A 26,766-nucleotide genomic window follows, 5' to 3' on the forward strand; every position below is an offset into this window, starting at 1 on the left:
TTGTGTGAATAAAAAGCACGCAGGAACACGATCTTTGTTATATTCTTGAACGCTGAATGAACTGTAGAGCATTAATGGCCTTGAAAGCAGATGAAACCCAAGAACCGTATTTACATAACGAGATGGGTTATGTTTTATTTATTATTACATGCTGTGTTCTGCAAAGCTGGGAGGTACAAAGCAAATATCTATTGAAAATATTGCTGGAACATACACAGACCTTGAAGGTGGAGGGGGGCCTGCTTATTGGTGCTTACAATCTACAGTAATGGTGCTTATAAAACAAAAAAGAAATCCCACACAAGCCGTTGGCCTTCACACCGACTACTGTTTAATTTTGGGATTTGTGCAAATGTGGTTTTACATGCACAGAGCCTAGGGATGTCCCAATGCCATTTTCTTCAAGACCAAGTACAAGAACTTTCTCTCAGGTACTTGCCGTTACCAATTACCAATACTTTTTCTTAAAGGGACATGGGACATTTTTTTCTAAAACAATACAGACTAATGATTTTAGGGCAGTTTCTTATGAATAACTCCCATCAATCCATGATTATACAGCAGTTATACAGGGCTGCGTGCAGTTTAGGGCTGCAACAACTAATCGATTTATAATAGGGTTGCACAGATAACAAGTACGAGTACATGTGCCGATACTTTTGAGCTCCAAGACTAGACTAGAGAAAAATTCAAAAGTTAGGAGGCAGCTGTCATTTGTAAGGAGCTCCCGGGATTTGTACATCTCTGTTTTAATGTACGATTTTGTTTTTTATAAATAAAGGGATGCACAGATACCAGTTTTGCAAAGTACGAGTACTGATACATTTTTGTTTATTGTCATGTGACAGTTTTTCTAAAACAATACAGACTAATGATTTTAGGACAGTGGTGGAGCGCCAGAGCCAGGTCCCAGCTGCAACCGCTGCAGCCCTGGTAGTTCTCATGAAAATGCCAAGTATCTGCACTGGTACTCGAAAAGTATCTGTGCATCCCTAAAGAATCGTGAGCATTGATTAGTTGCTTTTTGATTAGTTTCCGCTGCTCTGCTCCTCCATTCTCCTCCCTGCTGTTGGCTGCAGCAGTTTGTGTCCCTTTCAATCCCCGGTGCTCTCCCCACCTGTATCGGCAGAGGCAGCGGGAACACAGACCGCTGCAGCCGGCACCAGCGGGGAGGGGAGACTTCTGTGACTGCATTCCTCCACTGCTGCTGCCCCCAGCCCCGTTTTTCCTCTGCATCTGGAGGCTGGGAGCCATACCCAGCCTGCTATTGGATATTTTAAAATGCAATAGCAGGCTGGCTATTGCATCCACCCGCTGCCTGCTATCAATCAGCAGAGGAGGACCTGATGGAGAACTTTCTCCTTCAGGTCCCTCCTCTGCTGATTGACAGCAGGCAGTGGGTGGGTGCAATAGCCACCCTGCTATTGCAATTTGAAATAGCTAATAGCAGGCTGGCTATTGCTCCCAGCAATAAAGTTGCAATCAAGCAGCCGCTCTGGTTTAAAAATGTAAAGGGCCGGTAGCTACCTTTTTAGTATCGGGGCATTTTCACGAATGCACTGTATCGGCCCCGATACCAATACTGGTATCGGGACATCCCTAATAGAGACCCATCAATATTCACTAAGGGCCCGTTCACACATAGTGATCTGCATTGTACAGCACCGGATCAACGCAAGTCACTGCAAGCACATAGAAAACAATTTGTCTTCTATGTGCCCTGTTTGTCACAGCACACTGCATGCCACCACAGATCACTTCCCTGCAGGGACCTGAATGGAGTGTACACATTGTCCACTCCACATAAAGTGAAGGGGAAAAAAACCGTTGACAGCTCTGTCTATGTGCGATACAATGGACAGTGCCGGAGCTGCCGCAATGCAGTAGCCCGTCTGCTCAAACAGAGTGCTTTAGTGGTCCGGCTAGTGTGAACAGGCCCTTAAAGACCATATGTAAGGGTTTGTATAAATGGTCAGTTTGTTTGCTATTCTTCCCCATGCCTATGAATGCAAAATAAACTCGAAACAGCTTAGTAATATTAAACTCAAACGGTTTTCAGTTTTTAAAATGCTAATTGCATCACTTACAATGGTTGCTGCTCATTTTATGTTTAAAAGTTTGTTTCCTGCAGAATCAGCTGGTCCCCTGAGCACTGGCCCTGATATCCTGTTTAGGGAGCCTCCTTTCCCTTGCAGGGCCCTTTGGAGTCACCCTTGTGAGTGCTAGTAAGTTGTCACACAGGCACAGCAAGGCAAGACGCTTCCTGCTCCTCCTTTCTCCAAACCAGTAGACAGGACATTGAGGAAAGCAGAGCTGAGAGAGTTGGAGCCATTGTTTGGAAACATGATTACTAAATTTATGCTCAAACACTTACAAAGAAATCTATTGTGCTGACTTCTGGGCAATCTATATTTCATTGATCTGGATTTATTAGAAAAAAGTTTGAGCGTTTTAGGCTACATTCACACTATGTGCTATTAGATGCGTTTATATGCATTTAAAATGGTTTTCTAAACACACATATATTAATCTAATGATTACCAATGGATCTGTTCACACTTTGCGTTTTAGATGCTTTTATCTGCAGTTTAGCTGCGTTTAGAAAAAATGGAAGTCCGGTGCGTCCAGGAATTGAATTGAACTTGTAAACAAATAGAAACAACGCATTTATTTGCAGAAATCTTATTGGCTACACCAATGGATCGTTTCAATGGACAGGGCAGATGCATCTAAACATATATGCGTGTAAACGGGCATCATTTTAAGCATCTAGATTGACAGATGTTGCAGACAGATCTCGGCATAAAAACGCCAAGGGCAAGTGTGACTGAAGCCTAATACTCCTTTTAGGGCTTGTTCACAAGATTTTCTGGTCCAGATCTGGAGACGCGGTGCTATGCTTGCAGTGCGTTTTTGATGGGTTTTTGATGGTTTTTTTTTTTAATTTTATTTATTAAGGTATATGGAAATATAGCTTACACATACATATAATCAAGGCACATTTCCCCACAGTGGGGTCACAGCATATACAAAAAGAGCTTAAGTGGCATCTAAGATAGAGATAAGCACAGAGCGCCTAGCCTACTACAAATGGATGTCAAGCTTCAGCGACGTTCCGCTGGGCAACCTCGTATGGTGTCCTAAACCAAGTTTTTGATGTTTTTGATTTGTTCCAGTTTGGTTGGAGTGGGGCTGTCAGTATTTTAGCTGCAGTGCGTCTTTGACGTGTTCGTGCATTACTGGACCGTGTCCGGACAAAATGTGACATGCAGTATTTTTTTCTGTCCGGACCAGAAAGGACTGCGCTCGTGAAAACTGTAGCCCATAAAACACATAGGGATGCATTTTGGGTGCATGAGTGCATGGATCTGGTCCGGACAGAATCTGGACGTCGTGTGAACAAGCCCTTAAGGTGTCAGGTTCCTGATTGGACCATATAAATTAGTCTAAAGCTGGCCATACACTATACGATTGTTCAATCTCCTTTAGATTTACCAAAGCTGTGTAATATGAAGAGAAGCCTAAACAATCTATTCAAATTGTATCAAATCGGGCAGGCCCTTGCACTACGTAGTTGATGTTTGGATCTAAATGAGATTGTCCCATTAGATTGTATAGTGTGAGGCCCCTAAAGGTGCCCATACACTGTACGATTCTCGTACGAGAATCGCGGGAAATTCCGCGATCGTACGAGAATCGTACAGTGTATGGAAGGCGTGCGACCATTTCTACTGTACGGTCGCACGTCTTCCATCGAACAAGCAGGCTGGAAAACCCGCCGGGAATCGTACGATTCTCAGCGAGTGAGTGGCCTGCTTGTTCGACAACTTATGAACGGGCCGGTGTGCGCACGCGCACACTGCCTGTTTGCCGATGATCGCAAGTATGATCTGCCTGTCCAAGATGGGCAGATCGTACGTTTTTTTAAGTACTTTACAACCATCGCAAGACTAAGGTCTTGCGACGGTTGTAAAGTGTATGGCCACCTTAAGTGACAGAAATTTCGTTCATGGGGACCAGAGCAATTTTGCCATTTGTGCTATGTGTTTAACCAATTTCCATCTTCCTCATTCATTGCACCTACACATATTATATACCGTTTGTTTTAAGGATAAATGGGCTTTACTTTAATGTGACATATGCATATATAAATTCTTATTTTTGTTATTAAAAAATAAAACAAAAAATCCCCAAATTGTTCACAGCTTTGGCATTGATGATATGTACTTAATTAGTGTAGCTAACAGTAATTCATAATAAATTATTTGTCCTGATTTTATAGGGTATATCATATGTCTAGAATGTCAGTTTATTTTGGGAGTTTTAGGTCACAAATACAATATTAGTGTGGAAGAATTTTAGAATGTGGTATGTTTGTCTCCTATCTTTAATAGCCTCCTTGGCACTATATTTTCTTATAATGTTTTTTATTAAATAAATATATATATATATCTATATATATTTTACACTAGGGTTCACTAAGGGGTTATAATTGTATTATTATTTACAGGGCCTTTGATACTTTGTGTGTTTTAAAAGTGATACAAAGTATCTCTGAGGAGAATAAGGTATTCTCCTCAGACATACTGTTAGCTAGCAATATACAAAACACAGTGAGCTGCTGCCGGCTCTGACTGTCATGGCTCTGCGATGACAGCAATCATCTCTCGCTGTGATCACAGGACTGTGACCACCTACTCTGCTTTTTGAGGGTCTACCTTGGACCCCGAGGGACCCATCAACAGCACTAACTCAATAAGCTCTGGTCCCTTGATGGTCCAGGGCTCATTGTACCACACGACGGGATCATGCCATCGCCTCTCGTTGAAGAACTGAAGGATCGTGATGGGATAATCCCATCATCGGTCAGGAAGGGGTTAATCCCGGTTGTGCATTGCCTCTTTCAGCACCATAAAAAGTGGACGTAAAAGTTATGATTTAAAAGTTCTTTAAAGCTCCACCAACATCCTCTATCAAGAAAGAAATGGTGTCACACCTGTCGGAAGCTCAACACGCTGGCTGTGTACATTTTGCTGCTAGTAAGCTGCCTAGACTTTGTGTGCATCATCCATGGAAGGCTATGCAGCTGCCTGGCACAGTCATCACTCGACAAAGAAATGTGAATACAGCCACCATGCTGAGCTTCTGAGAACTCCTGGTGTGACGTAAGTGTTGAGCTGGTCATACACCTACAGGAACATGTTTTCGGAACATTTAGGCAGTCTTCTAATAGTTATTAGGGTCAAATCGATGATTGTTTTCGACTATATTGACGGACAAAATCAAAGGAGCAGAATTGAAATTTATCCTCGAGTGAAATTCTAACAGTGAATGTTGTTTTCATTCGGGAAACTCCATTCATTACAAAACTGAATGGTAAAGAAGAACTCCGGGGAGAAAAAAAACTGCTTGTTTGTGTCTTGGTGCTAAAAAAAAAGTTATGTATCACTCGGCTGTAGATACTCACATCATCTCTGAATTGGTGCTGACACTATCCTTCCTTCTGGAGGGTGGCTACTTTTCTTCCCCATGGTCCCTGTGTGTGTTGTAAAGTAGTCACCGCTCCATGCTCACTCACGTGATGGACTACAATCTCAATACAAATGAGTAAGCTAAACGCAAGCTTGGAGTCCTACACGGGAGTGAGCTTGGTGTGGTGACTACTTTACAACACACACGGGGACCATGAGGAACAAAAGTAGCCACCCTCTAGTGTCACAGTATCAGCACCAATTCAGAGGTGATTTGAGGATCTACAGCTGAGTTATACACAAATAAGATACATTTTTGTTAATAGTTAAGATATTTGAATGCATGTTTAGGACATAACTGGAGTTTAGTCTGACTTTAACCCTTGCAGTGCGGGCATAGCTCCACTTTCCAGTGTGAGTTCTTATGCAGTGGGTCCGTAAATATAAAACAATTAGCAGCGGGTCGCATGAAGATGATGGCACATAACATAAGTCCCTGCCTTTCTTGATCTAAAAGAACAATGTCCGTCTATTGTTGAGCCACATCAGTTAAGTATATTCTTGAATAGTGATTGTCTATCTCCATCATACAAGGATAATATAGGGTGATCCTTTTCCTAAAATGCTACATACAGTATTTTTTACTCATATGACCACTATTCAATGATATACTGAGCTGATGCAGCTTATCGGTTAACCATCGAATAATGTCTGTGATAAAAGGCAGCAGCTCCACATCAACAATACCCATTAAATCCCAATAGTTACATACAGTATAGCGTTGTATAGCCTCTTTATTGTATAAGTTTCTTTTTTGAAAACGAGAACTCTTGTCAGCATGAAAGTTTATTAAATGTATTAATGAACAAAAAGGGGATGTTATCATCAGTTCTAGTTTTTATTTGTTGCATTCTTGCAGCAACAGCTTTCGTTTCGTACCCGCTTGCTCTAATATTGTTCTGGGAAGTCAGAGCTACAACAGCATTTCGAAAATGTATTTCGTCTGTCACTACAGTAACAATCTATCTGACAGTACTAAGGGATCCTAGTGATACATGTGGCCATGCTAGAGAAGGGATCCTAGTGATATATGTGACCATGCTAGAGAAGGGATCCTAGTGATATGTGACCATGCTAGAGAAGGGATCCTAGTGATATGTGACCATGCTAGAGAAGGGATCCTAGTGATATGTGGTCATGCTAGAGAAGGGATCCTAGCGATATATGTGACCATGGTAGAGAAGGGATCCTAGTGATATATTTGGCCATGCTAGAGAAGGGATCCTAGTGATATATGTGGCCATGGTAGAGAAGGGATCCTAGCTATATATGTGGCCATGTTAGAGAAGGGATCCTAGTGATATATGTGACCATGGTAGAGAAGGGATCCTCGTGATATATGTGGCCATGCTAGAGAAGGGATCCTAGTGATATGTGGCCATGCTAGAGAAGGGATCCCAGTGATATATGTGACCATGGTAGAGAAGGGATCCTCGTGATATATGTGGCCATGCTAGAGAAGGGATCCTAGTGATATGTGGCCATGCTAGAGAAGGGATCCCAGTGATATATGTGACCATGGTAGAGAAGGGATCCTCGTGATATATGTGGCCATGCTAGAGAAGGGATCCTAGTGATATATGTGGCCATGCTAGAGAAGGGATCCTAGTGATATATGTGGCCATGCTAGAGAAGGGATCCTAGTGATATATGTGGCCATGTTAGAGAACTGATCCTAGCAATATATGTTGCCATGCTAGAGAAGGGATCCTGGCAATGTTCCAATGTCACTCACTTTATTATGTGCCTAGCAAGTATCTCCGTTTGCAGCACTTTCCAATCTGTGGCTAATTGTAGATGACCAACAAATTCTTTGCATTGATCAAGTGCCACAATTGCTAATAAATGTTACTGCGAGTGCCTGCTACCCATACACATTGCGTTATATATATTGGCTGTGCTCCTCATACTCCTTAATTTCCTTCACAAATAATTTCATTAATTATTCCAAAATGTTTAGAGTACAGTAGGTGCCTGGAAAGTGCACTTTTACTTTAAAATGGTCCTGTAGCTGGAAACAGTCATAATAATCGGCTGCTAAATGAACATGTTCTTCAAGTGACAATAACACTGTGACAATAATGAGGTCCAATGAACCCCAAGCTGAGTAAGGGGAATGTGGAGATGTGATGAACGCAGTGTTCTCATTTTTTTTTTTTTTTCTCTTCAAAAGTCAATTAATCATCAGATTGAGTAGTCCGCTTCTGGAACAAAGCAGGCCATCAGAAATCACATTAAAACATTGCAGTCACAGCATCTTTGAGAGGACACAAGCCAGGTGTCATTAAACCCATTAGCAGGATATGTCCTAAGCAAACCTGCTAATAGCAATCGTAAAATTGCCCTATCATTATATCCCAAGTAGATCTCCCAACAGGCTGTATTCTGCTTGTAAGTTGCCATTGTAAAGCCAGTTAGAGGAATACACATTTGAGTCTGGTCCTACATGACTTGAAACTGCCGTTTTTATCCCTTGGATGTAAGGCTTACGGTTGTGGCAACGCAGGCTTTTAAACACATTCCTGGCTGCTATAGCAAGCTGACTGCTGGCTTTGTGTTAGAAGTGAGATCGCTTCCATGGCCTCCAGAATCTAGACCCCATGTATGCTGGGCTCTACTGCCCCTCCTGCAGGTCAGGACTAGCATGGTGGGTGGAGGTGGCTAGAGACCTGGGAGATCAGTGAGCATCCGTTCTCTGATCTCTTCTGTGAACAGACCCGGAAGCAACAACTTGTCATTTCTGTCTTTCCCTAGTAACAGCGGCGAAGGAAGAAGCTGATCAAGCACACTCTGCTCTTGATCAGCTTCAATGGTGTAGAAAGATGACAAAAATAGGAAATTACTAGGCCAACAGCATTAAATGTAGGATGTTGCAGGCCACTATCATTTTGACACAACTGACCCATAAACTCTTCAGTTTCTTGCACCCATTTACGCTGACAAGGTGTCCTGTGACACCCATGTGTGCAAACAAAGAAAATAGCTTTGTTTTGGGCTCAGGAAAGTTACTGCAGCTAAGTAGAAAAGATGCAAGCTACAGTTTTCCTTTTAGCTCTTTTTTGGCTTCTTCTGAGATTTGTCCAGCTCTCAGATGCACACATTGGGATAGGTCTTCAAGACTTGATTCACAGATGTTCTTTATCCACACAACCTTTATGATGGCTTTTGGAGTGTCATTGTTGGAATGTACTAGAGCAGGAATGTGCAGGCCAGATGGAGGAAATCTATTTCACATTCTGTGGCAATCAGATTATATCAAAAGCTGCTGCCAAACATCATTAAATGCTTGCCTCCTTGGCCTAAATGAGCCGCTCTGAATGTCTATTTTTTAAGCATTGTTACATTTTACCGCTACAGTGCTATGAATTATGAGGAATTCTAAAGAGCAACTGCAAACAAATATATACCCTTTAGTTGATGTTTGTTTGTTTTTCTCCAAAAGTCGCCAAATATTTTTTCCAATTTATCCAGAATGATTTCATGAATTGTGTTCTTTAGTCGAGGTGCATTATACCAGCTGAAAGCAGATCTCTGATTAGCAATGGAATAGTGTTCTTTGCTACGGTCCAGTGAACAGGGTAAGATCAGCCTTTCTCAAACCAGGGTGCCTTCTGGCTTCCGCAGAGGTTCCTTAAAATGTTTACCAGAGAAAGCTGGTATAGGCCAATCTACCCTGCCATTAATGTCAGATATTATTATTGCTTCCGTTAAGGAGGCTGAATTGTTGAAATGCATATGACAATAGTGCTACTACCTGCTCATTCACTGGTTAGATGGAATAGATTGTGTGGGTCTTGACCCGGATATGCCATTGTCACATGACACGCTGTGTAACATGTATTCTCTTGCAAATTCATGCTGTTTCGGGCTAGCTGTCTGCCTTGGATGCTACGCTCTGTATATGTCTGTCTGTAAAAACCTTCAATAAACATTTATTGGATTAAAATGTTTACCAGTACCATGAAAAGGAATTCTGCTAATCAAGGGAGGGCGGGATCCATTCAGAAAAAGGGCGGTAGTTCTCCATCCAGGCTTCCTCCCCATCACACCCTTTGCCATGCTGCCACTGCTGCAGCTTGTGATATAAAAAGTGGCTTCTGATGTGAAGTAGGCTCCTAATGTAAAGGGAGCTCTGATGTTAAGGGGAGCCTCATTTTTTTTTGTCTATGTGGGGACTCTTCCCTTAAAATCCATACCAGACCCCTATCTGAGATAAGGGCCTAGTATGGATTTTTACATTTTCTACTGAGTGCATAACTAGGGAATGCATTTGTTGGCAAACCTTTTCGCAGGCAAAACCTTATGTTATTTGACCCAGCTGTGTGTTTAGCTTCCTGGCTGGAGTTACCCTTTAAATTCTGCTGTAGGGCGACTGTCTAATTTCAAACATTTGGGCTGTTTATTTTTATGGGTGTTGCTAATAGAATAATTTTTGTTGTGATAAAAACTTAAAGGAGAACTATGAGGTGAGGGAATTACACTCATCCCCATAGTTAGAGCTGGCGTGTGACATTGAAACTGTCACGTCGGCTCTATTGATCAGTGAGGGCCAGAACACACTGCCTCGCATTGCGACCGGCTCACGACCGGGCGATTGGAGGGCGTGACTATGGTGCCATTCACTTCAATGGCCTGCCACGCCCCCTCCTGCCCAACAAAAAAGTGAGCCGACTGCAATGCGATGCAGTGCGTTCCGGCTAGAATCGGACCGGAATGCACTGCATATGGTGTGAACTAACTCTAAGTTAGCGAACACATACTGCCGCTCGCTCACTTCCCGATCATCTCCCTGCAGAGAGTGGTGACTCTCGGTCATCATTCCCCACAGGGATTCCCCCCTCTCCCCTCTCCGATCCTCCAACGCTGACTGGAGGGGGTGGGCATAGCTGGCTCTACCTCCAGATAGGCAGAGCCCGCTGTCAATCAGCCAGCCAGCTGCGTGGATCTCGACAGTATTGTCGTGATCCGTTCCGGCTGCAGTGCTCTCAGCGTATAGCAAGCAATAGCCCACTATATACTGAGTTTTAGGTCACAGGAGGACGTTAGTATACGACTCCTGTGACCCTAAAGAGAACTATGGGGAAAAAAGGTTACCCCATAGTTCTCTGTTAAGGCGGGTTAATAATTTGTTTACATAAAATTGCCAAATGTTTCATAATGCCTCATTGTGCACATCTAAGATATTTTGGCATTGGCATCTTGTCTGTGAGATGTGACCCTCTGTGCCATGCTTTTCCTTTTCTGGGAGGTATGTTGGGGTGCCATTCAAATTAATAGTAACACAATGCACCTAGCGCACAGTAATGCACACTAGGTGCACTGTGCTATAGCATGCTTTAAACGCACAGTATTGTGCGATTATCAAAGTTCTGTGGTGTGCATGGGCCCTAAAAGATCTAACCGGTGGACGAATCTCTCGCTGCAGCTATTTTCTGATGGTTTTCTGATAACCAGCGCCCACCGATGTCGGAATACATGAACAGTGACTGCCACTGCTTGGCTACAGTCACTCGTCTCCTTTACCAATCAATTGAATAGTTGACTTTTGTCGAGCCGGCAGGGCCACACACTGTACGAAATTCAGCTGATTTCAGCAAATGAATATGAATGGCCAGCTTTAGACTCAATTTCCCACTCTGCATGTAAGTAAAATAGCCAACCGTTTTCACTTATGTGCTGTAATCTCTCACATACATCAGAAGCAAAAGAAGAACCACGTTCTGTGCTCATTATAGACCAGAGGTCTCCGAGCTTCTAGAATTCTTCTCAGCGCTGTCATTTTGCTATGTTCGGTTGTCAGTTGCTTTCACTGCTGGCACTGCTTTTGTTTGTGTTGATAAAAGAAATTCCTAAATATTTTATGTTCTGTGCCACATGTATATTTCCCTCTTCACTCATTAGTAGATATTGTTTGCTTTCAGCTTGTATTAGTGACACATTTTGTCATTAATTTGTGATATTGTTGCTAAATCTTTGTGTGTGCGTGTTACACTTTGCCATGCTTATAAGCACTATATGATTAAAGGAGAACTATGAGGTGAGTGCTTTTTACTCACCTCATAGTTCTAGCCGACCTGTGACAATGAGACTGTCACAGGTCAGCTCAGTAGATCGGGAGGTGAGAAAACACATACCGGCGTTCGCTCAACTCTCGATTCTGTCACAGCTCTCTGCCGTGACAGGAGGGGCTGGATTCCCCCCTCCCCGATCCGCCAGCACTGACTGGCGGAACGGACGGGGCGGGTACAGCTGGCTCTGCCTCTAGATAGGCAGGGCCAGCTGTCAGTCACGCAGTTGGGCGGATCCCGGCACAATTGTCGGGATCTGCTTCAGCTGCGGCGCCTCAGTATACGCAGCTCGCGGTATACTGCGGCGTTTCAGTATACCGCGAGCTACAGCTCGCGGTATACTGAGCCTAGGGTGACGGGAGGACGCTAGTTTGTGTCCTCCTGTTACCCTAAGGAGAACTGTGGGGAAAAGCCTTAACCCCATAGTTCTCCTTTTTAAATATAGTTTGCTTCCATTTCATTGTATAGCTGAGTGTTAGGTTGCTTTATGAACTATAGACTGGACTGTTGGACTTTTAAAACCAGATTACATGACCCCTAGCCTAATTATAACAAACAAAAAAACTCCAAAGATTATAGATTAGAAGGAATGACTTGACATTTTAATATATATTAGCTGTATCGTATTGCTATTATTGCAGCTGGATAGAGTTTGTTTAGGGTTTTTTTTTTCTGATAGCCAGCATAACTTTTATTGGATGCTTCCATTTTGAAATTGTTGGATTTTTAACTTTGTTTTAATTAAAAGAGATCTAAAGCCAAACCTTTTTTTTTTTTTTGCTTTAGTTCTCTTTTTGGTCACAGGAGGAAATTTACTAATGAGACACACTGCCGGCCAGGAAGGATTCCAACAATATTGTCGGGATCTACCCCGCTGCCTGATTGACAGCTGGTAATAAGCTGTGCCCGCCCCCTCCTCTGTCTGTCCCTCCAATGAGACCCCATTCACACTGAGCTTTTTCAGCGCTGATTTTGAGCTGAGGACTTTCAGAGACATTGAGATACAGTGCACATATTTAGCGCTACGTAGCGCTACTTTTGGCATGGACTTCGTAGCTGCTACATTGAGCTGTATCCAATCAAAAGCGGCCTTAATGTGACATAATTCCTCTTCCTGTTTCCTGATTTTGTTCCTGCTTCTATTTCTGTGCAAAAGTGACACTTCTGTAGCGCCACATTTCATGCAAATTCATGCGACATTGAGCTACACCATGGAAGTCTATTGAGCTGTGAGATGTGAACAGCTCCATTGAAATGAATTGGATGAGCTACATTGAGCTGATGTTTGAGCGATTTTTTTTTTTTTTTTTTTTTTTTTTTTTTTAAATATTAAAAGAAAAAAAAAAAAAAAAAAAAAAAAAAAAAAAAAATCGCGCTACAAATCGCTCAGTGTGAATGGGGTCTGTGTGCTGTAGGAACAAAGAGGGGAAGGGTAATCCCTGCGGGGAGCGGCGACCGGCGGTTACCCCCCTCTGCAAGGAGAAGCCGACGTGTGCCAGCTTCAGTGTCACACGCTGGCTATAGCTATTGGGAAGAGTACATTTTACTCTCCCAAAACTTCTCCTCTAAATCATCCCTAATGTTTGACCTTCTAAACAAATTTTGTTGGTTTATGTACAATCAATTTTTAAAGCTTCAGCAATATAAATCGAGAGAACATATTGATCACAGTAAAATATAAATGTATCCTACAAAGTACAATGATACACTTGCACTATTTGTAAAATACTTCTCAGCGTTTTCTACCCTCTGAAGAATTGCAGTCTAAACAAAAACATTTGTAACATCAGTTTCCCATCGCTGATCTGTTTAGATGACTAATTATTCCCAGTATACAATGTAGTTTGTGAAGCTAAGAGGACTGCACCTATGAAAACTATCCCAATGAACCAGAACAATTTGATTCCTACCCACTTGAAGATCTATAGAGGTCTGTGGAAGCCATGCTGTGTCTGTCTGGGCTCCCAGGATTGACTATGGCTATGACATCCCGTGCCAGACTGAGCACACCCAGCTTCCCATTTTTTTTTTCAATTCTTCCACATGTACTTCTGTTAGGTGCGTGGTTACTCCTCAAACAATAAGTGTTCTTCAGAGAAAAGGTTTGATGTTTTTTCTCTAACATTTTATTGAGATTGTGTATGGTAAGTTATCAACTGAGCAACATTTGCTTTTAAACTGTATCCTGACTACATGGGAAATGTCATCTGTAAACAGAGTTTGACCTTTTGTTTGTGTTTTTAGCGGTCTTGCCCCAACACGGAAGATGATGGAAGACAAAGGACCCCGTGTAGCTGACTACTTTGTAGTTGCTGGACTAACCGATTCATCAAAACCACTTGAGGAGGAAATCCACTTTAATGATGCCTGTCACAAGATAGCTAAACCAAAGGAACCTATCACAGACGTTACAGTGATCATTAAATCCCTGGGGGAAGAAGTGCCTCAGGGATATGTATGTATGGACACTACCCCAACTGGACTCTCGGCTGACCTCAATAATGGGAGTATCCGAGGACCTCAGATATATTTGTGTTACAGGAGAGGAAGAGACAAGCCTCCTTTAACAGATTTGGGGTAAGTTGTTATTATTAATCACGATTTATGGAGAGCCAACAGTTTGGCAATACAAGGAAGACACAGTTACAATACAAATCAAGATGGTAAGGAGGGCACGTGACAGCTTACAATCTAAGTTTCCCTTTTACCTTAGTTCCTCCACCCAGCCTGTCGTTGCCAGTCTTTAAAATAGCAGTAATTAATAATGAGAAACAACCTGGGTGGCTGAAAGTGTCTGATGACTTAAGAGATAACATTTATCCTTCCAACAAAACATAGCTTATTCTGCTTCAACTTGTTTAGAATGCATAATGTGTTTTCCGTGGGAACATCCGATTATTTTTCCCATGCTTGGCCCTCCAGTGTTGAAGTATTATATGCATAAATGCTAATGTTCTGTTATTACTCTGTGTGAATCCCATGCCAGGGCTGTGCCAATTCTGCGTTTGATGTACATACAAGCTCTGGGCCCTGGTTTGTACTTCTGTTATCATTATACTTTCTGCTATCAGTCGTCTTTGACATGTGTGGGTGTTTGTAGTTGGGAATTTTTTGCAAATGTTACAAATACAAAAAGATGTCTGTTTGCCACATATGTCCGATTGATTTCTGACATTTTAATAAAGCCTGTTTATACCCAAGAACAAAAAATCAATTTGTTGCAGCTTTCCAGTCCGTAGATGTGGTAGCTGCATTCGTTTTTACTTTTTTCATCTGCTGATCCTTATGGTAAAACATTTTCTTTCCTGGGGTGACAACGCTTACCCATCCTACTATTCTGATGGTAAAACACTTCCTGTCCTGGGGTGACCACGCTTACCCATCCTACTATATATATGAAAAAGCAGCTTTGTCAGTATAGGATATTAATACAAATACCTACCTATCTTATCCATACTAAAGAGAGGAGGGGTTCTGTAGTCAGGGGTGTGGAATTCCTATCGCCCGGGACATGCAGTTTCGGGCGCCGGGCGAGTAGTTTTAAAGTACATTCAGCCCGGCTCCGGACAAGCAGAGCTGAATGTACATTGTGGAGCTGCCGCCGCTCGTTTAATACAAGTGGTCTGATCAGACCACTTGTATTAATTTGAGCAGCGGCGATCGTTTCTACCCGCACCCCCCGCCTTAGTTTTCGGGGTCGCCCGCTCTCCCGGAGGACCCCGAAAACTAAGGCACAGCGGCTTAGCCATAGAGCAGACGAAAAACGTCTCTGTGTGTTCTCTGAGACCGTATAAATATATAAAGATTTAAAAAATGAAAAAGTAAAAAATAAAAATGAAAAAGTAAAAAATAAATAAAAATGAAACCCTGCTGCCCCCGCGCTCTGCATGCAAATAAACGCATGCGTAGGACATTCTGCATGTGCTTTGAGATTGCAGCCGCCATTCCATGGTGGTAGCCAGAATTCTCTTACACACACACAATGTGCATTAAAGGGTAAGTTCATTTTCCCAGGTAATATGGAAAAATAAAAATTACCCGATGAAATCTGGCCCCGTCTCTCCCAAACCGCCACCCCCCTGGCTATACTTAACTAGGTGTCGGCGAATTAGTATTGATTTAGTACGCATCCCCTGTCCTTCTCTATGGGACTACGTGGCCATACGCCGCCCTACGCTCACCCCAAGTGCAAGTCCGTGCGGGTGTCCCGGCTCAGACGCAGACAGGATCCATCCCGGTCAGTGTACGCGCACCCGCACAGACGTGCTGGGCGGGTGAGCGTAGGGCGGTGTACGGTCGCGTAGTCCCATAGAGAAAGACAGGGGATGCGTACTAATCACAAGCAGAACCTGTCCTTCCCGGGAGCTGCCCAATACGGCCGTGTACGCAGCACTGAGCTGTACGTGCCGGCTGTTTCTCATGTGAATGAGGGCTAATAGATTTTGGAGCTGATGATTTAGTTACTGCTTATGTAATAATTTTTTTATCTCTGCACATAGTACCACGCTTGTTAGTCTCAGCAGTGCTTGTGACATACAAAATGGAAACCAGAAACTTTAAAGTGATAGTAAAGTCAAAAGGTTTTTAAGCTGTGTCAAATGCTGATGAAATCACTTACAATGGATGCTGCTCCTTGATATTTAAAGTTATAGTTTTCTGCAGAATCAACTGGGCCCCTAAGCACTGGTACTGATATCCTGTTATAGGATGGCTTTTTTCCCTTGAAGGATCCTATGGAGCCACCCTTCTGTGTAGTAAGTGGTGTGCCCCTCTACAGTCACACAAGCACAGCAATTCAAGCCACTTTTCTCCTCCTTGCTCCTCAGTCCTACTCCCTCTTCCCTTCTTCCTCCAAGCTATAGTAGATGGACGGTCGCTGGAGACTGGACTGTCCCTTGTTATCTTGTATTGAACAATGATGTTCAGGGAAGTCAAACGGAGAGTTGGAGCTTTTCTGAAACATGACTGTAAATGCACGGGCAAAATGTAAAGGAATACTTAGCTGGGTAATGTATATTTGATCTGGATTTATTATTGAAAAAGCTTGAGTGTGTAATACTACTTAAATGTTCAGCTTTTGAGTGTTAGCATTTTACAATGATCATTTATATAGGACTGTATTTCTCAACATTTCTTTCCCAAAAATATGTCCTGGTATTAGCCAAATGTACCCCCCAAACCTCCCCTCTGCCCCTCTAGATCATGGCCGAGCACCATTTCTTTTGTCTTCACCCTTGGTCATGTAGTGGGAGATCCTTCTTTACACACGGTGTATGAGCAGAGTCTTCAGAGTCAAGGGGGCATTGTTTTGTGTGGGAGGAAATCAATGTATGCATGTAAAGATCTACAGAGAATGAGGTGGGGGGGGGGGGGGGTCTGACCTCCTTTTTGATACCAAGTTTAAAGGTAAAGGCCTGAAAAGTATGTCTGTTAAAGAAGTTAATCAACATGCTTTCCTTCCCAGTGATGGTTGATGTACCTGGACATGTTTATGTGGCATGGTACCATTCCTCCAAATATGTATTTTTCTTGCACATTTGGGAATAATGTCGTTCACTTTACTTACTGTTGGCAACATTTTGTAATTTTACTCTACAGAACTCCGATAGGGAACTTCATGTGATACTGGAAGGTCTGAAGAGGAAGATGGTAGAATTGTGTTTTATAATTTACATATATAACTGAGTATTGAACACAATATTGTGAAGGAGCGGAGCAGGACACTGTTTTGGTTCCTAAAGTGATAAATATTTTAAATGAGTGTACTTGGAAGTGTCATGCTTTCCCGGTCTGCTGCCATGGCAGTGCGAGGAGATTAGACTAAAGCAGATTAGGTGTGACAGAAGCATAGCTAAAAGTCACATTAAACCTTGATAGGGGCTCCTCATTTATTGGAATGAATGCTTACTTTCCTCGCCTTCCAGAGTTGCAGCAGATTGCTTGTTTCAAAGCTATGAGCACACATTTTAATTCTGTATATAGAAATGTGAAGGAAAACTGGCATGTATAGTTGTAAAATGAAATGCACTTTACTGTACTTTCATTACTGTCCACAACCTTCACATAGTATTAAACGCTCAAACTTTTTTTTCAATAATGAATCCAGATCAAACAGAACTACATCACCCAGCAAAGTGTTTCTTTATATTTTTGCCCAAGCACTTAGTCATGTTTCTGAACATCTCCAACTCTCACAGCTCTGCTTCCCTGAACCTCCTGAGCAATACAAGAGACCGAGCAGTCTACATCAGCTGTCTGCATCAGCTGTCCACCTGCTAGCTTGAGGAAGGGAGGAGAAGGGAACAGGAAGGAGGGGAGAGACTTGCTTTGCTGTGTTTGTAAACATGCACAGCTTATTAGCACACACAAGGGTGGCTCCATAGAATCCTATGGAATCCTGCAGCGGCTGTCCATCTATCAGCTTGGAGAAGGAAGGAAGGAGCAGGGGAGTTTCCTTGGTGTGCATGTTTGTATGTGGAGGCACACACAAGGGTGGCTCAATAGGACCCTGCAAGAGAAGGAAGCCACCCAAAACAGGATATCAGGACCAGTGCTCAGGGGACAAGCTGATTCTGCAGGAAACTGAAAATATTAAACATCAAGGAGCAGCATCCATTGTAAGTGATTTCATTGGAATTTGAAATCGCTTTAAAGTAAACCAGTACTCTTGAGTAGACTAACGGAACTGATGGTTCATTTACACCTGTGTGCTCGCTCATATTTTCTGGTGTGTTTTTGACAGTTTTCATCCATTCCCATTCATCTTTATGGAAGATGTGCTTGCTGGAAATTTCAGCAAAGATGCAATCAGCATTGCCCTCTGGGAAACATGTGAGAGAATACATGGGTGGCACATACCCAGGAAAGTAAAGGACAATTATGGTGCAGGTTATACAATGTTGCTACTATTTTGGATAATACATCTTTATTGCGGGGTTACTTTAAATTAATATGTCGGCATATCACAAGAACTGCTTCCTAAGGAGTGGACGCACCAGCTTAAGCCGGGTATACACGGTTTACTTTTTTTTGTTCAACCTGTGGGCTGAATGAAGAAAATAGAACAGATTCCTCCAACTTTTACAAGCATTGCCAGCCACTGTCAGAATACCGAACAGAGCCTGTAACTTATTCGCTGCAAGCTCCGTTCAGCCGAGAATTTTCCAACCTGCTCCTTCAATCAGCTGATAGTGGGATGCCGGGTGAATGGGGGCCAACAGCAGCACCCACTATGAATCGGCTAAAATTCATTGCATGTATACCCTACTTTAGTAACATAACACATATTTAAGGACTTATTGATGGCCCGTGTGTCCACAGTATATTGCTCTTCTTGGGCTATTTTGCATATCAAGTTCATGGTCAGATTATTCCCATGCAAAGCATATTAATGTTGGTAAATACTCGCAGAGAAATACAAATATACCAATAGATCATGTGTTGTGTATCTAAAAATGCCTTTTTCTTTTTCAGAGTGTTGTATGAGTGGAAAGAACGACTAAAACAGGGTTGTCATATGATCCAAACGACACCGCATGGACGTCCTGCCAATATAAGCAGCAGCACCTCCTCCTCACAAAAAGCATACATTACCTTCAGAAGAGCCTCTGAAAATATGAGCCAGAATTCCTTGGCTGTAACTGATATTTGCATCATCATACCAAGCAAAGGAGAGACACCGCCTCATACCTTCTGCAAGGTGGAGAAGAATCTTAATAGTAGCATGGTAAGATCCCTTTTAGACTACGCACCACTTGACTTTTTTTCCTGCTAAAATCTTTGGTGTAAATGCATCCTTATAAAATGTTAGAACCATAAAAAGGGTAATGTAGACAAATTGTTAGTATTGCAACCAAACCGCAGATCTTGCATCTGACATGGCGCTTTTAAAGCTGAACTACAGGCACGCATTCTTCTTGAAATATATTACTCGATAGCTTCAAAGGATAGAAATGCACTTTACTAAACCAAGATATTACCTTGTGACTATAGCAGTGACATCATCACTGTGCTGCACATGATCTCTGCAGAGAGCGGAGCTGTGGGAGAAACCCAGCATACTCCACCCACTATAGGTTGCCTGCAGAAAACTACAGGAGGGGCGGAGATGAGACCAGTCACCTGGCACAAGGAGAGAGAGCAGCAGTGACTGGTCTTTATTACAGGAAGCTCCTGCACAGAGGCAACATGTCACACTGGATTACTGCACGGATCTGGAAGAAATACACAAAGCACTCCAAGATATAAGGAATAATACACAGGCCTCTTACATTTTATTTTAGACAATATATATGATCCTGGAGCTAAGCTTGAAGTTAATTTAAATCTCATTTTAGGTTAAACATAGTATTTAATCACTGCTGTCAGGCAAGGAAAGCCTACACATTAATGTTAATCTTGCACGTAGCGAATCCTATCTTTCCTTGATCTTAGGGGCCACTTTGTTGGTTGTTGTGGTGCCTTGCGTTAGACTAGTGGTCAGTAACTCTATTGCCTGACAACCATTCATGAGCCTTCAGCCACTTGGATGCCAAGTCCCAGCACCCTCCTGCCAGTCTTGTACTCGCCTCACCCAAATCCTGCAAAATATTACTGATGAGGTCACACAGCTGATTGCCAAAATCTTCTGTGCCAGGCTTGTACTTTCACTACATTCTCATTCATTCCTACTAGTTTGTACTCCTTGCTCTGAGGCAATGCACCGATTACTGAGCATTTGGGGCGAGTACGAGTATTGGTCTATCCGTAGTTGGGCACAAGGAGAGTCGGATGTAAGCGGACATGTGTCTGTTTACCCCCTAATCCTTCTAGGCCCTGAAAAAGAAAATGCAACCGAGTTCTGTTTTGGCAGACCTGATCGTGAGGGACCGGAGGTAATCGGATGCAAGCAGACACAGGTCCATTTACATTCGACTCCCCATAGACTAACATTGGGCTGCCGAAAAACTGTCACCAGCGGATCTGCTCGGACCACCCTTGTGAGGGACCTTAGTCGGCTTTCTGTTTTCATCCGTTTAGAGCAGTCAGAACGATGATTCTGTTAGGGCTAGTTCACACCAAGCGCGGAGCAGGTCCAGAGCAGAGCAGGTGCAGACCGGATCAAAACTGCGTCCAATGTATTCCTATGGTATTTTTAGCTCCAGTTCACATCGCAGCGTGCAGGTCCAGAGCAGGTAAAAAAACTGCAGCAGGCCCTATTTTACCTGCTCTGGATCTGCAAACGCATGCAAATGCCTGGAACGCACTGAAAGTCCATGTTAAACTAACATGGGCCAAAAACGCATCTAAAAGACTAGCGTGCGTGTGCAGAAACCTGACTGGATCTGCTCTGCATTTGGTGTGAACAAGGCCTTACTGTTCTTCCCTTTATTACATAAAGAGTGTGGTGTTTTGATAGTTGAGCACTGTTGATCCTTTGGTGATCTCTGTGGAAATTAAATATGAATGCAGTGACGGAGCTCATGCACATGAACTGTGATCTGGATAGTACAACTGACATGCGTTAAACTAGACGTTTCGAAACCATGCGGTCCCGTCCTCAGGCAAACTGTTTGCCTGAGGACGGGACCGCATGGTCTCGAAACGTCGCTAAGGAGATGTGTATTATCTCAGTCAATAAACAGCATTGACTTTAATATCATGGAGTGCGAGTGACTACTTTAATCTATGCGTAGGTCTATTTTTATCTGCTGTATGTTGCCCTACCAACCAGTTATCTATAATTCATAACATGAAACGGCTCTGCACTGTCTGACGATGTCATGTTAATGAAAAGTAACGGTACATCCTGGATTGGAGCATTTTCTGGTTTAGGAGGGACATTTTGCAGCTGCTGCCAGGAAACCCTACTAATTGTGTCTGCTGAATAAAAGTGCGATGTCTGATCCTGGAGCTATAAATAGCAAGAGGCTGCATGTTAGATGGATGTTTCTTATCATATACTGTTCATTAATTTGGTGTTTCTTTTCTTTTCAGTGGGGCTCAGCTGTGTATCTCTGCTACAAAAAATCCGTTGCTAAAACCAATGCAGTATCCTACAAAGCAGGTAAACAAACTTCTTTTTGCGCACATATGTAGCAGTAAAAGGCTAAGGCTGGGTTCACACCTGGGCGTACTATAGGTGCCTTTTTTAGTTCAGTGAAACGCGTGTTCGATGCTCGTTTTTATACCTCCCTGGCGGTATGATTTTTTTTTTTTTTTTCTTTTTTCCCTTTTTATTTTCTCCTATGTTTTTTTCGTTTTTTTAAAACTTTCAAAACTTCCCGCCGGTTCTGCCCCCTGCGATGCGGACGCTCGCAAGGGACATAAAACGGCAGCGGCCGGAGGACACAGCGGGGATCTCGGACAAGGTAAGACCTACGCTGTATTCCCGAGTGCGGCTCGGGGTTACCGCTTTGTTAACCCCGAGCCACACTCGGGAATACCAATGGATACGCATGGAAATACGCCACAAAGAAGCTCCTGTACTTGTTTGGGCGTAGGGCGTTTTTCAGCGCGTTTCCACGCGTTAAAATACGCCCAGGTGGGAACCGTGCCCATAGGAAATTATGGGATTTCACTTGCTGAGTGTTTTTCAGCATTTCGATCAGCGCTGAAAAACGCCCAGGTGTGAACCCAGCCTAAAAATCTTCATGGTATGGTGCAGCCACAACAAAAGAACATTTAACCTGACCCACGTACCGGGTGCAGGGCCTACATGTCTTTTATTTATTTATTTTTTTACCAGACCCACTGCTTCTAATTCCTGGTTATATGATGTTTTGTTAGCACCATGTCCTCCAGTGTTCTGGATATTCCAAATCCTTCCCACTAGTCACGCTAGTTTGGGCCAAGCTACAGGTGAGGTGGGGGACCGGACACCTCAGGCAGGGTATTCGAGAACATATACAACCGATCATTAGATATAGGAGAAATTAGGTATAGAGAACCTTATCCTGGGTCTGCATCATGGGCTTTACTATAGGATCTCCTAACAGTGGGATTACCTCTCCACCTATATTGGCCATCTTGTATAGTTCCATCTCTTTGAGAGGCACATAACCTCTTTTAAATTGCCTTTCATAGTTCAACCTGAGGAGACCTGCATTGTTATGTCCTGGCGCTTGCCCACATAGTTGATCCTGTGGCACTACTCGGATGAATTAATCTGTACATGTGAATACTATTTTGCCCAAGCAAAGTTAAAAAATCTTTTGCCTTATCTGCTCCTAATGAAGCAGCATCATCAGTGAAATGCATGGAGCAATATCCCTCTGAATATCTCCTAACCAAACACACTAACCAAGATTACATGTGATGTCAATGTCGTGTTGGGTTATATATATTTGGAGGCGATTACACATATCAAGACAAAAGAATAAGGAGTTGGCGTAATTACATTTTATTTGTATTTTAAATAACTTTTTATGATGTATTCTAATTTCAATAGTCATCCATAGATTGGGTCTGGCACAGCCTGCAGTGTTCTGCTTCCTACCCTGCATGCCCAGTTCTCCTTATGTTCCTTTTATTCCACACAAGCCTTTCCTGGACTGTCCCCTAGGGCACAGATTTCAGCCTCTGCAGGCATGTGCAGATGGCTGAGCCTGCGACTCTGCAGTCATATCAGGAGCATCATTTGGACTGTAGAGGGAAGTAGATGAGGCATTATTGGCCACAGCCTGGAACTGGAAAACATAGGAATCATGGCAACTGTTGTAGTGTGATTTTTTTATTGGTGCTTTGGGTTATTCTTTAAAGTGACCCTGTCAATGGGGGATGGAAGCTGTTGCAGTCAGAGGTGCCTGCACATAAATACAGCAACCTCCCAAACCCTTCTGTCAAGGCTTAATCTCTGGCCATTCTGATCGTGGAAAAGCTTGCCCACCCCTTCCTGTTTGCAGGGTATTCCTATTGGCTAGTGAGACTGGCAATCATAATGTAGGAATGTGTGAGCCCCCTTGAGTGATAGTAATTAAGTTAATTATAAAAAGAAATGTGTAAAAAAAAAAGTTAAATACATTTAAAAACACCACGAAAAATGTTTTTTTAAAGTACCCTGTCCACATATTTACTAACACAATTCACGTCAGGTGCGCCTACATACAAAAACAACGATTGTGCCACATGTTAGATATTGTTGTGTATGTCAGGGTAAGATAAATAATTATATGGCCAATATTCACAGTTATCTCTAAACTGATGACCTGTACGGGCTTTTAAAGCGTCACCTATGGGCAATTTGGGGTACTGTATTTTTTCCAAGTGTCACGGGCACACGCAATTTTTAAGTTTGCCATGTTGGGTATCTACTTTGCGCGGCCTCATCTTCTACAAAAAATGGGTATTTATATTGTGTTTTGTGCAATGACATTAACTTTAGTGTATTTTTTACTGAAATTTTGGGTTTGATAAAGTGTTGCACTAATATCATTTGACATAAAAATTTGCAACTTCCACCATTTTGTTCTACGAGGTCTCTGCTGTCAGGAAATATTTAATTCTGTGGGATTTTTCTGTGTAATTTTCCGGCCTAAAATGTGAATTATAACATGTATGCAAAAACACCTAAATTTCTCTGGCAGCTAAAGGGTCATAAGCATTTACAGGTCATCAGTTTAAATTTACCTTTGATCGACCCTAAATAATTGCTCTCTCTGTGGCATACACAGCGATACCTAACATGTGGCCAATTATCATTTTTGCATGCAGATGCGTATATATACTGTGGAGGCGGGGGACTTTAAACGAACATTTTTTTAACTGTATTTACTTACATGGGAGTATAAATGGTTCCTTGGAAAAAGCGAAAGTCCCAACAGCTCTGGCTCTCTGGATCGGAGTGCTAATTTGTATGTTTTCCCCCTGGCAGGTATTGTAGGTAACTAGCTGGGGAGCTTTCAAATAATAGAATTGTCATTGTAGAATTATTTATATCTGTGTCACCTACTCCTATCTGTTCACATGCTGATGTTGCTGAAAGGAGCCTGTGTAGAAAAGATTAAAATTGACATTTTAGCACTTTTTTTTGTTTTTGATTTTCACATACAAATGTAAAAAAAAATAAGCAAATATGTTTTTGACAAAAAAGCCACAGTAAGCCTAGAACAGGTAAAAAAAAGTCGCGCGACCGTCTCCGAAGGCTACTTGGCTGTATCCCAATGGAAAAAACGCTACAAAACGGCACAAAGTAGTACCTGTACCTTTTCAGGCGTGGGCTGTTTTGTAGCGTGTTAGGGACCGGTGGAAATACGCCAAGGTGGGAACGAGACCATTAAATACAATGGGATTTATATTTTTAAAGCGTTTTGTAGAGCGTTCGTCGAGCGTAGAACGCGCTACAAAACGTTCAGGTGTGAACGAGGGCTAAGGCTTTCTGACCATTTCATGGCTAACCTCTATGAGCTGGGGCTCTCAGTGGCTTAGGATGATACGTAGACATTGGATCATCACCCGCGAAGTGGAGACTGACCTCTAATGTGTCTACACTGTGATACACTTTGACATTGGACTTATGTCATATTCATTTAAGAAAAACCAGGCTGAAATTGGCACAGAAGTATGACAGCGTAAAAGCGATTGTATTGCCGATCTTCATAGGTAAAGGTTTAACACACATGAACCCTAAATGCGAAGTGCAGATTTGCCTGTAGTGTCTCTAGCTTCAGCGCCATGTCCTTTCTGTGCAAAGAAATTGTGTTTTGGCATCAGGACAGCCTATTGAATGCTGCCATGTAATGTGTGTGTATTGGACCAATTCATCTGCGTTATACAGTTTCAACTGGTTGTTTGACTGTGTGCAAAGCAACATCTTTGTCGTGTCTCTTTTTCAGTTGCAGTTTTGGTAGCAGTTAGAGGAGAGACAACAACCAAATTAGTGCATCAATGGACAAGCGTAGGGATGCACTGATACCGTTTTTTTCGTACCAATACCGGTGCTTCTACTGGCATGGAGCCATTTCCCTGGGCAATCAGATTTCCCAGGATGCCGGCTCCATGCTGTTTGGCTGGCTTGATTGTGATTGGCTGGGAAACCGGCTTCCCAGCCAAACAGCATAGAGCCGGCTTCCCTGCCATTCAGGAAGCCTGGTGGTGAGTTATGACCCGGCTTCCTGATTGGCGGGGACGCTGGCTTTCCAGCCAATCGGTATCAAGCCGGCTGTTCAGCCGGCTCGATGCTGATTTGCCAGGATGCCGGCTTCCCAGCCAATCAGCATTAAGCCGGCTTCCTTGCCAATCAGGGTGGTGGGTCATTACTCGCCACCTGGCTTCCTGATTGCCCAGGAAGCCGGCTACATGTTCCCTATATAGCACTGCCAGTCAGAGGAAATTTTCCTTTGACCGGAAGTTCCTTATCGGGGAAGGTATTGGAGCATTTGGGCGAGTACGAGTACTTGCCCAAATACTCGGTATCGGCACCGATACTAGTAGCATCCATTTTACTTTATCTGTCACTGACCATGTTTGATTTATCAACGTTCCCTGTGCAAATTCTGGGGAGGAGAGGAGATGCATTGCAAAGGCACCATTGTCCCCACATTTTAAATTCTATATTTTGTAAAAAGTTCTTGCTTACAAACTGGTATTGTGTCTGTTGGCACCATATCTGTGCATGAGAACGTTGAAGTCCTTTTCAGACAAAACATTCATACGCAATACGATGAAGCGATTGGAAAGACAGACACTACATTTTCTAGAAAGGCAAATGTGTACGTGTTCCTGTGTAGAAAATACTAGCACACTGGCAAATGGTAACTGTATCTGCTCACATAAATTTGTACTCGGCCAGAAATAGTTTATCTTATTTCAGCAGTCTGTACATGAGCAGATGCTCATCTGGAGGACATCTGTGCTAGTCAATGCCTGATCTAATTCAGACTTAAACCCTTCATTTTAGTTTTCTGCTTATGCCAGTGTTATACGGTATTTGTCTGAAGACAATCATATAAGATTTTTGGAAGCTCAAAGTACCAATTACTCTGTAAGCGAAGTAGATGTCAGAGCCTTTAACTGCCAGAAGATAATTCCTTGTTACTGTAAATCTAAGTAATCACCTAATGCATACATGGTATGTTTATCTTTATATGTTGCTTATGAAACAGTATTCACCTCGCAGATGTAAGTGTACATAAATAATGCTAGTGCATACATTTTCCCGGAGAAAAGTGAAAAAGGTAAATTCATTTGTA

At 42.7% G+C, this 26,766-nt stretch overlaps 1 protein-coding gene across 1 annotated transcript in view; it reads left to right on the forward strand.

The window, feature by feature from the left end:
• Positions 1–26,766, forward strand: part of DENND4A (DENN domain containing 4A) — a 97,840-nt gene that overhangs the window by 12,016 nt on the left and 59,058 nt on the right. Inside the window, exons 2-4 of the mRNA XM_018552844.1 lie at positions 13,844–14,176; positions 19,073–19,325; positions 21,575–21,644. Of these exons, the coding sequence (XP_018408346.1) occupies positions 13,866–14,176; positions 19,073–19,325; positions 21,575–21,644 (634 nt within the window). The 5' untranslated portion in view covers positions 13,844–13,865. The remainder of the gene's footprint in view (positions 1–13,843; positions 14,177–19,072; positions 19,326–21,574; positions 21,645–26,766) is intronic.

This window comes from Nanorana parkeri, unplaced genomic scaffold (genome assembly GCF_000935625.1).
Source record: "Nanorana parkeri isolate BGI_ZX_2015 unplaced genomic scaffold, ASM93562v1 scaffold98, whole genome shotgun sequence".
NCBI lineage: Eukaryota > Metazoa > Chordata > Amphibia > Anura > Dicroglossidae > Nanorana > Nanorana parkeri.